This window comes from Molothrus aeneus, chromosome 2, assembly GCF_037042795.1.
Source record: "Molothrus aeneus isolate 106 chromosome 2, BPBGC_Maene_1.0, whole genome shotgun sequence".
NCBI classification, from domain to species: domain Eukaryota; kingdom Metazoa; phylum Chordata; class Aves; order Passeriformes; family Icteridae; genus Molothrus; species Molothrus aeneus.
In genome coordinates this window covers 55929742-55945141 of record NC_089647.1, presented here as the reverse complement: position 1 = coordinate 55945141, position 15400 = coordinate 55929742, and the positions used below count along the sequence as shown (strand labels likewise).

Sequence of the window (15400 nt, the reverse complement as noted above, 5' to 3'; positions counted from 1 at the left end):
CCTTGGCTTGTCTGAACATGTATGAGAAATCACAATATCAAATCTAGCCCTTTTGCCATGAATCATTTCCTTTATCTGCTTCCGCTTTTTGGCTGGAAGGCTCACAGCCCAGGAAGCCAGGTGGGGGCCACTCTTCTGGTGGCCTCATCTTCAGCACCTCAGAAGGACTGCACATGAAATACAGCAAAGATCAATCAGTTTATCAAAGAGGTGGAGGTGACAGTACATTTACCATCTGTTTCCAGCAGATTAAGAGTTGTTGTGTTTAAAACAGTGTTTATTTAAAAGCAAAGTTCATTTAAATTTCATTGAAATAAAGGCAAAGAAAGTGAGGAAGCCAAGTCTTCAGTGGGGGTGGGAAGGGGAGAACAGGACACCACCTTTTCTTTGTCTTTTATCTAATGCTTTGTTTTACTTATTATTAGAAATAATAAGAAAAAAAAAGGCAGGGGGGAGCATTATTGAGTTTATCTAAATTTATAGTATTCACCTTGGTCTCTGGAAAGATATGCCAGAGTGTGGGTTTGGGTACTGGGATCAGGAATGGCCTTAAGCTGAAGGAGGACAGGTTTAGGTTAGATACTAGGAAGAAATTCTTTACTGGGAGGGTGGTGAAGCACTGGTACAAGTTGCCCAGAGATGTTGTGGATTCCCTATCCTTGAGTTGTTTAAGATGAGGCTGGATGGGGCTCTGAACAGCCTCGTCTAGTGGAAGGATTCCTGCCCATGGCAGGGGTGTTGGAACTAGATGACCTTTAAGGTCTCCTAAAAAATCATTCCATGACTCTCTGATCAGGGGGAAGGAGGAGTAAGTACATGGTAAATTTCTTATGTGAGGAGTGAAAGTCAGGGTCCAAAGTGGTTCCTTGCTTTTTAACCCTACAGGAGTGGAAGCCAAATGAGCTGTTGCCTGAGAAACTCCACCTGCCCTACCAGTTCTAAAATCTGCACCTAATATTCCTTATTTTCTTGAGAGTCTCTTTTTGAAGGAAAGAAAGTTAATGCAAAAACCCACCACCAGCTTCCACCTTGTGTTGTTATCCAGTTTGCAGGATATTTTATGTCATTTCTTTGTTCAGGCAAAACCTCTGATCCAGTTAAGCCTATAATACCTGATACAGCCTGTCAATTTAATATTCCAGTCAGTTTCTGGGTTGCCACAGTAGCCATAAGTCTGGAGCAAATTATCCTACTTACCTGGGGAGCAATTAAGGAAATGTGGAGATTTGAAGCTATCAGTGGTCTGCAGAATTTTGTGCTTTATACCAATATATGAAGTGCTTCAAAATCCACAGACAGAAAAGATTATAAAGAATTTAACTTTAGAGTTTCCCTAATAATGATTCTAATTGTTGTAAGACTTAAGCCTATCTTTGAGGTAGGGGTGTTTTATAAATACAAATACAGAAGTCACTGGAAGGGGGAGAAAGAACATCTTACCCCAGTTACAGCTCTTCAAAAAAGACAAATCATCTTCTGCCTTTATGGATCATATTAATCTTGATGAGTGTTTTTTATTTTCTCTGCAGAAAATGGGAATGTATTGACTCATTACACAGACTGAACAGATATTAATGAGAGTAAGAAAGTTGTAACCCAATATGAGAATGTATCTATCTATATTGATATAATAAAAAAGGAATCTCCTATGATTTTTCAAGCAGATACACATAATATACCACAGTTGTGGGATTATAAATGCCTATGCAACAATATATCACTGTGGTTTAACCCCAGTCAGTAACTAGGCACCACATGGCTGCTCGCTCACTCGGTCCCCCATGGCATGGGATGGAGAATTGGAAGGGTTAAAATGAGAAAACTCATGGGTTGAGATAAAGACAGTTTAACAGGTAAAGCAAAAGCTGAACACACAAGCAAAGCAGGAATGGATTCACCACTTCCCATGGTCAGGCAGGTGTTCAGCCATCCCCAGGAAAGCAGGGCTCCACCACATGTAATGGTGACTTGGGAAGACAAACACCATCCCTTTGTACATCTCTCCTTCTCCTTTTCCTTCCCCCAGCTATGTATGCTGAGCCTGATGCCATGTGTTATGGGATACACCTCTGCCAGCTGGGGTCAGCTGTCCCACAGCTCTCACAACTCCCTGTGCACCCCCAGCCCTCTCTCTGGTGGGGTGAGAGGCAGAAAAGGCCCTGACTCAGTGTCAGCCCTGCTCAGCTGGAACAAAACATCTCTGCGATATCAACACACTTTTGGCCACAAATCCAAACCATAGCCCCACAGCAGCTACTATGAAGAAAATTAGCTCTACTCCAGGCAAAACCAGCACATACAGAGAGAGATATAAAACATTTCAGTAAGGAGAAACATGCAATAATGTCATAGATAATCTCTAATGATAGTTTACACTTTGAGTGATCAGTAACACCATGTCTAAAAACTTAAATTTTGAATCATATGTGTAAGTCTACTTTTCTAACTAGCTCAAGAATACCTCTTCAGTGCTTTAAAGGCATTGATGATATCAATTTTTGTTCTACTTTCGTTCAGGTTTGTATAAAATATTTTATTTCTAAAATTGAAAAACCCATGAGGACTGCTGCTCACTGGTAATAGGTTTTGCAGAGCTGTGCTCTTCAGTTTTTCCTCAGGTCCACTCCAGCCATGTACCACAGGAGAGATATTCAAATGAAGTGTGAAATAGTTTAAAGAGTTAGAAAAGGAATGGGTGTTATAAACTGTGTCCAATTCCCCTGTGTTTTATACCCTGGGTGTATTGGTACATGAATGTCACAGAGCTGAAAGCCAAATATCTTGCCCTGCTGGGCAGAGTACTCTGCATAACAGACAGAAAATAAGGAGAATGAAGTTGGAGAGCAACAAAAATGACTAAAGCTTGGGAAGGAGGCACAGGCAGATTCAGCCAGAGGAGGGACCTAGGGTAAGATACTGCATTAGATAGTATGTTAAGACTGAATTTAAAAGAGATCAAACTGCCAAAGCCAGCTCTTGAATTTCTTTCAAAGATACACTAAGCTGAACTTTGCATTCATTTATCAGGAATTGTTTTAAGAGCTGTCAAGTCCACACCATCACAAAGTATTGTTTTCACCAAAGCTCCCATGCCTGATGAAGCAGCCACATGCTGCTGAGCAGCACAGAAGCTGCCAAAGTTAAGGGCTATAAGATGCCAAATCCCAGCAAGCAGATAACTGTCCTGTAGGTATCCCTATTTTGTAATGCGCACACAGCCAGATGCTAATGATAATTGACAGCCACAATTGTAGACCTCAGCTGAGCAATATGCTCTGTGTCCCAGCAGTGCCATAAGCAGATCTCTAGGAGAGTGTACAAACCTTACATGCAGGCCTGGGGCTCTGGCTTTCCATCTTTATCAGTGGCATCATCTTACCAGTTTGCAGCTCAGAGACAAAAGTGATATACTGGGGCTTAACATTACACACTGTCTGATTTATCCTCACTGCACATGTGCTTTTAACACAAGAGGCAGAAAATTAATTACATCAGCAGGAAATGTTCATCACCAAAAATCTACCTCCATAGATTTTGTCCTGTGTTTGCCACAGGCCAGGAATGCACTTAATTAACACAGTTCAAAAAATGTCTGGAAGATTATTAAACCAGGGTAATTCACTTCTGTATCTGGTCCCTTTCATTAAGATCAGGCAGCATTTTTGGCATTGTGAGGATTAAAGCAAAGAGTTAAATCCTGAAGAAGTGAACTTGCAAGGGGGAAGAGTGAGAAGACAGAGGGCAGCAGAGAACAGCCCAAGAGAAAGAGTCGGAAATCTACAGGAAAGAAACAGACTTGAGGTTCTGCTTTTACCCAGATGCTTGTAGAGAAATTCCTGAAGTTAAAATTTGGTCAAAAGACTAAAACTGAAACATGGAACTGAATTTCCAACAGTTCAGATGAGGCTCAGACTCAGCAGCTTGTTGTGGTCTTAGCACATCAGAAAGAAGAGCAGGTGCTTCAGCCGTACTCTGTTTTGGACAATCTCAACCAACTTCTGAAGATCCAAAGAAACTGGCACCTTGAGGGATCAAATCAGGGAGCCAAGGGGTAGCTCTCAGCCCAAACTTGGCTCACAGCACAGCTTTCTCTCCTCTGGAAACACTAACATGCCATGAGTCAGATTACACCAAAGGGGCAGGGCTCACTGTAGCAGGGCTGTAGATCAGCAGCACACCCAGCAAAGTCTAGAAAAGTCAGACATGGCTGTGCTCATGCCGTCCCCACATGCTAGAGCAGCTCAGTTCTCTCAATGCAGTACAGCATCAGGGATGTAGGGAGAGGGATGTAGGCATGTAGGGAGCATGCCAGAGCCAGCTGGAGCACCTGGTAATCACTGGCCCTGAGGAGCATGGAGCATCATACGTGGGCAGGCCAGGCACTAGGCTTGGCAGCACCGAGTGCTGAGCTGAGCTCTCCCCTGCAGGGCCATGCATGTGCTGCATGTCAGGCTTGCCAGCGTGCCTGCAGAGCTCAGCACGTCAGATGCTGTACCACATGAAGCCTGAGATTTGAGCTAGTGCCATGTTCATCTCTGCTTCCCCACTTCTTTTCTTTTCAACAATGTATTTCCTCCTCCACTGTCTCTGCATCAGAGAATTTGTCCTTTCATTGCCCCTGACCAAATGCAGCATCCTCCCATACATTCCTTATTCATCACCTTGCCACAGCTCCTCATCAAGCCATGCATCAAGAGAGCATGTCAGAGCTTGTGCAAAGCAAGCTCTTCCAAAAAAGCCTTCTAATATAGAATATGGAAAGACGTCCTTCCCTGCCACAAACATTATATGGCACAGCAACCCCCCCATCCAGACTGAGAGTACACTTATTGTCTTACTGAGACCCTGTCACCAATCCTGTGCCTGGAGAAAAGGCTGGCTATGGACCATGGCAAAACTGGGCATCTCTGAAGCACTCCACTGGGCTGTAAACATCAGTACCTCAGCCTGAAAAACAGAGAGTTGTGAGACTACTCCTGTGCAGCATGTGGAGAGCTAACCTCTGAACAGATTTTCCATAATTCAAATTACCTGTCTTGCATTCCCACCAGTGGCTGGGCAGTGGGGAAAACAAGTATTTTGCTAAAAATCCGCCTACAGTTTTGAAGAGTATCCTAGGCTATAATATAAAGATGCATTCCATTCCCATCCTCAATAGCTGCTGAAACCAGGAGGGGCATTGCTTTTTCCTTATCTCCTGTTAATGGGCCCATCAATGCCTTGCTGCATGACTCAGAGAAAACTCCCTCCAGGGCCATTTCTCTTTAATGGACCCACCACCTGACTCACAGAATGACATCGGCCCATGGTGAGATGCTCCGCCCAGGGGGGAGGAGCTAAGTATTCACACCTGGATATAATCTGGTGTTGGGACGGGACAAGTCTTTTCTACTGGATCTTCAGAGGAAGACTACACCTTTCTACAGGATCACTGCTCCAGTAGAACTATATTTGCTACTCCAGGAGGACTGTAGCCACCAATCCAACTGGACTGCTACCAACACCCTGACCAAAAGGGTGTTAGGTTGTATTCTGACTCTGTCAGTGGTTTTTCTTTTTGTATTATTGCATGTATTTTGATTTTGTTTCTTTTTTTCTTTTTCCTTTTCCTAATAAGTTGTATTTCTGACTTGGAGTCTCTCACTGGGTTTGCTTTCAAACCAGAACATTGAGTAACTTTTTTTTTTTTTTATTTTAAAGAAACTTTAGTTCATGAAAGAAAAAAAAAATCAGCACTGCTAAGTACAGCCTGTCAGCAATAGGATGAGGGGGTCTTATAACACCATAGATATTTTGGTTTGGTTTTTGTTGTTTTGTTTTTTTAAATTCAGGATTAAGATTTGAAAAGAAAGGAAAGAAAGCTCTGATAGATTGATAGATTTGGCTCCAGTGTCAAAGAATACAATTTCTTGAGTCAAGCATTCTAGCAAGTCTGCTCTCCTTTCAAACAAAATTATGAGGAACTGTTACCAGCTCTGCAGCAATATATCTTCAGGCTTTATTATTTTGAATTTCAGTTTTTAATGAATTTTACCAGAACCAATATTATTCTTGGCAGCTTTAAAGGCGCTAAAGGCAGACTGCTGAATGGGGGCAGCAGTTTCTTTTTCAGGCACTAGCTATAGTTCACCCTCTAATTTCCCCACTTTCCTCCACCTTTCTTCTGTACAGACTTTTGTTTCTGAATAGGTATGAACAGGGGCAATTTGGGAATTTGCTTTCTACAAGTTAATTTCATGGCACTTAGCAGACAAAGTGAAGCCACTTAAATGCGAGCTTGTTATTATAAGCAGTTTCAAGCTCTTGTCATCCTGGTGACTTTTTTCTCCATGGCCTGAAACCACATTCTATGTATAACTTGGATGGGGATGTACAAAGTGTGACTTCAATTTTGCATTTGAACAAGTACTTTTCTTAATTAGGACCATTTTATTGTCACTTCTTGCCCTTGACATATCATATAAGGGCTTTTCCAAACCAAAACTATCTAAACTCTAATACCAGCTGCCCACCTTGTATTTTTAATAGTCTAGTTTGAATATTCAGTGCTGAACAGGACTGCAACATGCTACATCCCACACATATTTCCTGTGTCCAATCTAAACAAAAGGTCACCTGATCTGACCCTAAGATGTTCCTGAGATGTTTGCCCACTCCCAATTTTTCTCACAGCCTGAGACAGAGAGTTTGCATTGAAACAATTCACACAGAACCTTCAAAAGAGACTCCAACTCCTGCTTTGCTGGCAGCAAAACCATACCCCTGTCTGTTTTCAAAAAATAGCAAGCAGAAGCTGGAATAGAGACACTACTTGGCACAGAGGTATCCTGTTTGGGCCCCTCATGTTCCCTCTGCTATGCATATTCCAGAAATCCTTTAGTAATGTTAGTCTGTGCTTTTTTCTGTCACCCTGTAACTGCAGCTCTCCAGCTGCTCTTCTTATCCCAGAACCTGAAAACCTGAACCTGAGGGTGTTCCAGTATTTTAGTTTTAAAGGTCACATTAAAAGATGTTGGTGGCTAAAAAGCTAAGTCAGCTTTATCAGTGGTAAAATATTTTAATCTGAAATCATTCTTGAAATGTAGCTTGAGAAAATGAACAAAGTAATAATTAATGAAACTTGTTTTTTCTTTAAGAATAAAGATCCCCACTGTTCTGTTTCAGTATTTCCGATGCAATCTTCTCCTTTAATTTGTATTAGTTAAGGGAATTGCAGTTTAAGTGGCTTCATCCCATTCAAACTGCCAGGTAGCATTCCCTTTCTAAAGGGAAGGATGCAAACCCCCCTCTCATTCACTTCATTTTTTTATTAGAGTATGAGTTTCCCACTCATATTACATGGTTTCTATTCCAAACTGCCTTTCCTTCATCCCTCTTCTCATTAACTGAATACTAATGCAGAGTTTAATTTGTACATCTGAGATTTAGGAACTAATTCTTTGTGAGTACTTTATGAAGACAGAGAGAATATTTTCACATAGCAGAAAATAGTGCTTGGTCTTTGCAGTGGATGCACAACAGCTTTATGTCTGCAAGAATCATGTAAGATGAAAGAGGGAACAGGGATTTGTGTGATTATATGTGCTCTGGCCTTAAATTCTGCAGGGAGCTCTGGCAAACCAATTGATTAATTATTCACCTAACCTTTACCAGGGAGTTTGTATGCCAGACAAACTGGGTAAACATGGTCATGCCAATGGGAAAACTCCCACTGGCCCTGCTGCCCCGTCCTCCCCCTGAAAAAAACCCAAACAGCAACAAAATACACACATTACAGCTACATAAACAAACTGGGGCTGTCCTTACTCTACTGTGGATATGTGGCACTGTGAGAGCAGACAAGACAGAGAATTTTTCATATTTGGAAGTGGCAGAAAATAAAGAGACAGCAACTAAAGAATTGTTGTTTGCTCTCCTGAAAGTCAATCATTAAAGCGCTGATGGATTTTAAAGGGACTCAGCTTTTAATAGTCCCTGTATCACTGCTACCCAATAGACAAGCATTCATGGGTTTCAGTGGAAATCTGCTGATCTCTGCTCACCATCAGCTGCCTGCCACCTCCTTCAGAGGTGGCTCCATCTTCTTCACTCAGAAAGAAGGGAAAGGAAACTGAAACAGTTTGCAGTTTTGCCAGCTGCCCTTTGAAAGACGGAAGAAAAAGAAGCAAGCTAAGCAAAATCAGCACATAATAATAATAATCTTAGCATTACATGCACTGTTATAAGAACTCAGAAAAAGCACATATGGTGAAAAGGAATAAACACTTAGCTATGGTCATCTAAGTATATTTACATTAAACATACGTGCATAAAACACAAACACAGAGCTTTCAGTTTCTATTCTGTATTATATCTGCAAGACAGAGCTTCTATAAATTATCTCAGGATTGTCAGTGGAAAGCAAGAGAGGGACTAAGCATAGATTCCAATAAAGCACCAAATGCTGAAGCTTTGGTTTTAGTTTTGTGAGCATGAAGTTCCTGGAAGCTGTTCTGTGTCCTTGACTGCATTCAGAGCAGTGTTGGAATGCAGCCTATATCCATCTCTTAAGCCAAAGTAAGTATTTTTAGACTTTCCAGGATGAAATATTAGGAGGCACAGAAAACAGGGAGCTAGAACCAGATTTGAAATTTCACTTTGAAAAAAGATGCCAAGAAACTTTGAAAAAAGATGCCAGACACCACGTATCCAAGGTACAGAACTGGCCACTGCTATGGCACAGGGTGTAAGCCATGCTGTCAAGAAGCCTGCCCAAACAACTTGGGTCCCATGTAGGAATCTCCAAGGAGATGACAGCAGGCTGCTTGTATGCTCAGCCACATTCAGGCTCTCTGTAAAGTATTTTCACCTTTAAAAGTGTGCACCTCGAGTAAGCCGGAGAACAGGCACCCAGTGCAGGTAGTAATCTGCATTGGTAATCTCAGTCAGGCTCCTTGTTACTTACTACTGCTTTTGCTGTTGTTGGTGCGCTGATGCTTGGCCTCCTGGTTTCTCTTCAGGTGCTGTCAGCTTCTGGGTGTTTTCACGCTTCTCTGTTTCCTTGTTGCCATGAGGGTTATCCTGAGAGGAAGATGGCATATTCAAGGCAGTAGCTGTCCTGTACCTGCTGCCTTCACTCCATCCTCCAGCCCCAGACATGGTTTTTGCAAGTACCTTGCCTTGACAGAAACCAGTATTGCTGCTATAGCTAGGGGAACACTCAAAACTTTGGAGCTGCCAGAAATCAGTTTCAATTCCTGGTAAACTCCTCCCCTTCCTGAACTTCGGGCTGGCAGGCATGCCAATACATGTTCTGCTTTCTGAGGCATCCACCAGCTGAAGCTCAAGTTTCATCATCTCAATCACAGTACCCAGGCAGACAGAGGTCACAGGGTGACAGCAAAGCTGATCTGCACTAATAAACCAGGTGACAACAGTTTGTGTAGAAGTATGGGGAGGTCTTACATTTTTCTGATAATTTCTGACATTTATTTCTGACATTTTTTTAACCCAGCACTTCCCTATGACAGAGGGAATAACTCTTGGGGGTGTTATTACCTACCCATGAAGGTGAAAGTAGTGTGGGTCCCTTGGGGTGGATTACAGTGAAAAAACAGTGAATGATCAGTGTTTGCAAATACGTGTGTATATATATATATGTATATATATGAACAATTTGTTTGCAATGGAAAGCAGCTATATAGCCATTTTGGTTATTATTATCTATAGCAATATGCCAATATGAAAGCATAAAGGTATCACGTAAAATGTGCAAGGGGAAAAAAAGGAAGAAAGAGAAAGAAAGGATAAGAGTAGGAAGATACATAACTACCACCCCTTGATTTACAATGAGACTTGAGTGTTGCTGTTGGTTGAAGTGATGATTGAAGGTCTTGATCTATCTGTGGGGGGGATGTGTGTAAGAGCAGGCAATTTGGCATGGTGGAAAGCACCACCCTGTTTCCGCAAGATCTGCCTCTTATCAGCCTCAAAGCCCAGCTTGTAGACTCTGGCAGTTATAAGTTCATCTCTTCTGTCTTTTGCAGACCAGAGGTTTGTCATTACACACCCAAAAACTCATCTCATTCTTGGTGAGTGACAAAGCTGGTCTCAGCAAAGCACCCTGGTGCCTTCACAAATGGGCAATTACTTTGAGTCATAGTCCAGTCTCTCACAAGGGGGTTTTTGGTTTCTGTTTTGCATGAGTGTACAAGGAAAGATGAAGCTAAAAACTAACCTTCTGATGAATCTTAAGGCAATGGTCCTGAAAAATTCCAATTTTGCTTTTCAATTCTGCTCATTCAGAAAACTTCTTTGACTTTCCTAATTCTACCTCAATAGAGGACAAATACATGATCCACTTACTGAAAATGGAGATCCTTTGAGTGATCACATGCAACCAGTGGTGGTGTATCTATGGGATCTGCAGGGCTGGAGATCACCAGCAACAGTTTTAATATCATTATTGAATAAAAGATGTTTGTCAACTTCTAACCCAAGCAAAAAAGCACTAGCAACGCTACTCCAGGTTAATGCAGCAGAACTAAGGAGATCCAGCTTCACTCATGCAGATCTCATCCCTCTTTGTCCTCAGCTGATCAAGCTACACTAGAAACACACCACTGGCCAGGTACTTGGACCACCTAGTCTCACAGCACTCTGCACACATGCAGGGGAAGGAGTAAAGTAAAATGCCATATGGAGAGCCACAGGCTGCCTGGTCGTCCTAATGCTCCTTGGGACCCTGCCATCAGCAGCTCACCTCCCAGAGCTTCCATATCCACAGGAACCCATCTCCTAGGGCTGCCCCAAGAAGGCAGCACCAATGGTCTCTCCTCCCCCTGTCCCTGCTAACATGCTCTGCAGCAGAGATGATCTTCATTTGTATACCAACCATTCTGCAGACTTTGGAGTGCAAGGGCAGTGTGTTGTAAAGGGATGAACTGGTACATAGTCCCTTGCACCACTTCCCTTTACAGACATATATATGTGTTTAATGTACAAGGTGGTGGCAAATGAAAGCAAGCACGAAGCTTACTCCCTTCCATAGAACTGGAGGGTCGATACAGGAGATGCAGGAGCACTAGAAGTAGCACAGAAATTATAGCCAAAATAATGTCTGAGGACTGCAAAGATTTATGGGATAACAGCTGTGCCTACAGACACCCTATCTGGTAAAAATCCAGCTTTGACATCTGGAGTGTTCTTATCCACGCAGATTGATGTCTTAATAACCCATATTTAATTACAAAAATTGATTATAATTAATGTGGCCACTGCTGCTGTGTCTTCAATCCTATAATGTTATGTAAAATTCAGATCTAGTGTCGTTTTCCTTTTAAAATTTAGAAACTTTTGGTTGAAAACAGTAACTGTAGAATCTAAATATTTATATCTATATTGCTCAAAAAAGAGGGATGTGAAATGAACCCAAGTGCTAGAAGCTTGATCACTTTTGTTGCTTCCATGCTCATTTATTTCATAGCTCTGTTGTGGACAATCCAAACTAACTCTATCCAGGACAACATCCAGGTCTGGCTCTAAGGCTGGTCCATGCCAGACATGACCCCCAGCAAGTCAATACTGACTAGTGTACCAGATTTACCTTGTTCACCCTAAGTATCTCTTCATCACTATCCCAGCAACCTCGGACTCACCCCCACAGCCTGCGTGTGCTACTCCAGTGTATCATTCATCAGCCCTTCAGTTTCATGCTGCTAAAACACAACATTTCACAGGCTGCAACCCAGCTCTTACACTGCTTCAGATGCATTGAGCTGAAATATCCCCAAAATAATAATCAAGTTCCAGGATCATGGCAGTACCACCTAAGGCTCTCAGGATGTTTGGAGTTTGGTAAGGACATGCATATTGCCTCCACTAGGATCCACCCAGCCACTTAGCTACTTCTAGCCTAGTGGAGGCTAGTCTTGGGCAGCATGCATATGGGTCTGTACTAGCTGTGTTTAGGAAAAAGGATCAGCCTCCAGCCCTGTTTTTTTTAGTGTCATAGATGTTAAATAGATGCTAAAACATCAGAATGCCAATGCATTCAGTCTCCTTAAACACCACCAGATCTCAACCTTCCCAAATCCTACATGAGGATTTTAATTCAGTAATTATATTTTTCTAGACCCACCAAATACTGACTGCCAATTCTATCTAGGGGCTATATTTATAGTTGCTGCACATCTCTAACTGGATCTGAGGCTGTGATGCACTGGCCCTTGCTATCAAGTGAGCACTCACACAGTTGGCGGCTCCTTCCCTCCCTACCAGTAGGATAGGGGAGAAAACAGGAGAAGGAGTGAGAAAATCCGTTCGTCAAAATAAAGCTTTTTTGTCTGTAAAGCTCTGTTGCCTCTAGCTGTTAAAAAAAAAAAAAAATTATTTTTTGGGAGACAGAAATACAGAAAATGATCTTTCTTTTGCTCTGAGAAAATTCCTCAGTGGACATGTGAAATATTAAGAATCGTCATATTCCCTCCCTCACCTGTGTTTCTCATGAAATTGCAATAATAAAACAAAATAACTTCTCTGGAGGAACATTTTCTACTGAACCTTTATTTCCAACTCTGCAGCATCATGAACTATACCAAAAATGAGAGGTATCAGAGACCTTTTCTCACTATAAGGGATCTGGGTCAGCCAAGTCATCATTTCTTTGGGAATGTTAGATAGGATAAAACTCTCTTCTATGAAAGAAATAGTATTAAAACCCCCATAAAATTAAAACAATGTAATGTTCCCTATCTTTCCTTCCCTGAAGACAACTGTTTGTTCTTCATTATTTTACTGTTGGTTCATGGCATTTTAAGGTTTTGAATTTTTAAGAGTTTTTTTTCCACAACCACATTTCATTAAAAACTAAGATTTTTATTTAATCCAAGAATACTAGAAGCCTAAAGCCTGAAGAAAAACATTAAAATGAGGGAGACCTTTGAATGGACAGCCAGGTGAGCTTTTATACCACCCACTTTCTATTTTTCTCAGAAGCCAGGAAATGGTATCAGAAGGCCTTGATTGCTGGAGAAATGTTTCTTCCTTTGTCATCAGCATTAAAACACTTAGTCCTGCAGCTGAAAATGATGCTCAAGGGTTCACATACAAAGCTTTTTTTCCCTGGATATTTTAGCTAAGTAGGTAAGACACACAGCTGAATATACTACAGAGTGTATTAAGTAATTGATAATTGGGAACATATCTATATTTTAGAGCAATGGCAAATGATGGCAAATATCCCCAGAAGAATATCTATAATTAGAAATGCTTATTTAGTTGTTATACCATGATGGCAAAATAAGAATTGAATTTTTAGAGGTGCATTTTACTTTACCAATATTTTTTCTGGCTGAGTACTCTACTTTCCTCTACAATTAGGTATTAGGCTTTCTGCAGGGTTGATAGAACTAATTGTTACCGCTGAAGATGCCGGAGAAGAGAAATTTCTATGATCTCTGGAGAGGAGCCCCAGGAGGAGGGTAAAATGTCAACATTTGGTTAAGATTTATTCTTGTTTATATTGAGGACTGGAATTTGTCAGGTTCAGCAGAAAGAATGCCATTAGGTTTGACAAGTGCGTGTGTGTGGATGTGTTGGGTAATCTATTTAGGAGATGTAAAATGCTGCACACACTTCCCATCTTATAGCAAAAAGCTGAAATTGACAGTACCTGTCAAAAGTATCATCTTCCACCCTCTAAAAGAAAATTGACCCTTGCTTTCTCTACAGAATTACAGCATTACAGCAGGTCCACCTTTAGCTAATACTGCTTCAGCAAATGGAAGTGGTCATTGAAAATATAATTAACCTGGGGTCCAGAATTTGCTGTATTGAGGTGCAGTGCCTGAAGATTATTGCTACATTTTAGGAGCAGCTCTTTAGCCTGGAGGATGCTATGCATATCTATATTGCTATATAAATAACACTAAATAATAAAGCAGGGCTGTTTTAAAGGTCTGATGTTATAAAAACAATCAGGACTACAAATGAATGATTTATATAATTAAAAATGCCTGCAAAAATCTATTGGAAAAGGCAAAATTAAGTGGTAAACTGCACAAATGGTATCAGAAACAAAGATGTCTAAGAGCTATTGCTCCAGCTCTATGTCCAGAAGGAAAGTCCTTGAGAAGTCTGGCAGTATTAAAATAGTATTTGCTGTATTCTTGAATAGATATTTTTTCTTAACAGCCTTTAAAGCATAGATTTACTTATTCACAAAAGATACATGAGCTTTTTGGCATATATACTATCTTCTACAAGGAATAATTATACTCTTTGAATTCCTAAAGGCCATGATTAGTTCCAGCTTAGGATTTTATATAATATACTACCTTGTGGTACCTAGTCAACCAAAGGTGTCATACAGACAATTATAGTGTCTAGAAAGAACATTACATTCTTTATTGTATTATGGTTCCAAATACATTACCTAAATAAATTAGTAGAAGTCCACAGCTCATGTTTTTTTTAACTTTTATAGTATATTGTGGTAATTAAATATACAAATGCTTGTAGGAGAATTAACTCTTACAACTTCTAATCTTGGCTGAGAGGATTTATTCTTCATTCATTTGTATGCTCATGACAATTCAGCAAGGCTCAAGTACTGACTTCTCCAGTTTTATATGATATGCCTCATGATTTCCTTGATAACTTTCAATTATACTCTCTTCTCTGCCTGACCTCAGAAACTTTTAATCTTTAAGATGAAACTTTGGTCACAGCCATTCTAATTTGACTGATCAGGTGCTACATTTACAGGTTCTTTGGAAATTCTCAGTGGTAAAAATCCCAAACACACACGGGATCCTTGTTATTAATTTCACAATATTTAACCTGGTTTAACCATTTCTAGATTCTCCTTCATTCCTGACAGAGACTCTTGCCAGCATGGATCCTGACTGCAACATGGAACACTGCAGCACAGACTGGTTAGGGAAATAATTTATAGGAAAAGTATGCAGACAATTAACTTCAATGGCATAACAAATCTGGACAACATTGCTACACATTAATAGTGACAATATGCTGGAACACACCAGTGTTTAGGATTGAATTAAATAGTAATGGACAGATTGTCTCCACCAGCACCATCCTGTGCATAAAGTAGCACACAGCTGTGCCACACTGAGAGGAGCTTCGGGAGAGAACCATAACCACAGACCCAGCTGCTTTCATTCCTCCCCTCCTGGCTTCCAAGGAAAACAAACTACACTCTTTCACTCCTGGCAGAAGATACATTCTCCTCATGTTGATTATCTGGTTTGCTCCGTGTAATCCATTAGCTTCCTGCAGCTCTCTGTCCAAAAAGCAGCAGCAGTGGTGTGGCTGGTGATGTGAAAAAGATGTTTTGAGCACTGTTCTCCATCTCAGAGCGTGCGTGGATGTATTTGTATGGACCATATTATGACCCAGT

At 41.0% G+C, this 15400-nt stretch overlaps 1 protein-coding gene across 1 annotated transcript in view; it reads right to left on the bottom strand.

Annotated features, from left to right (window-relative positions):
• EPSTI1 (epithelial stromal interaction 1) overlaps nucleotides 1-9186 on the bottom strand; it is a 55279-nt gene extending 46093 nt beyond the window's left edge. The window contains exon 1 of the mRNA XM_066571414.1: nucleotides 8945-9186. Within this exon, the coding sequence (XP_066427511.1) occupies nucleotides 8945-9138 (194 nt within the window). The 5' untranslated portion in view covers nucleotides 9139-9186. The remainder of the gene's footprint in view (nucleotides 1-8944) is intronic.
• Nucleotides 9187-15400: the final 6214 nt, after the last annotated feature.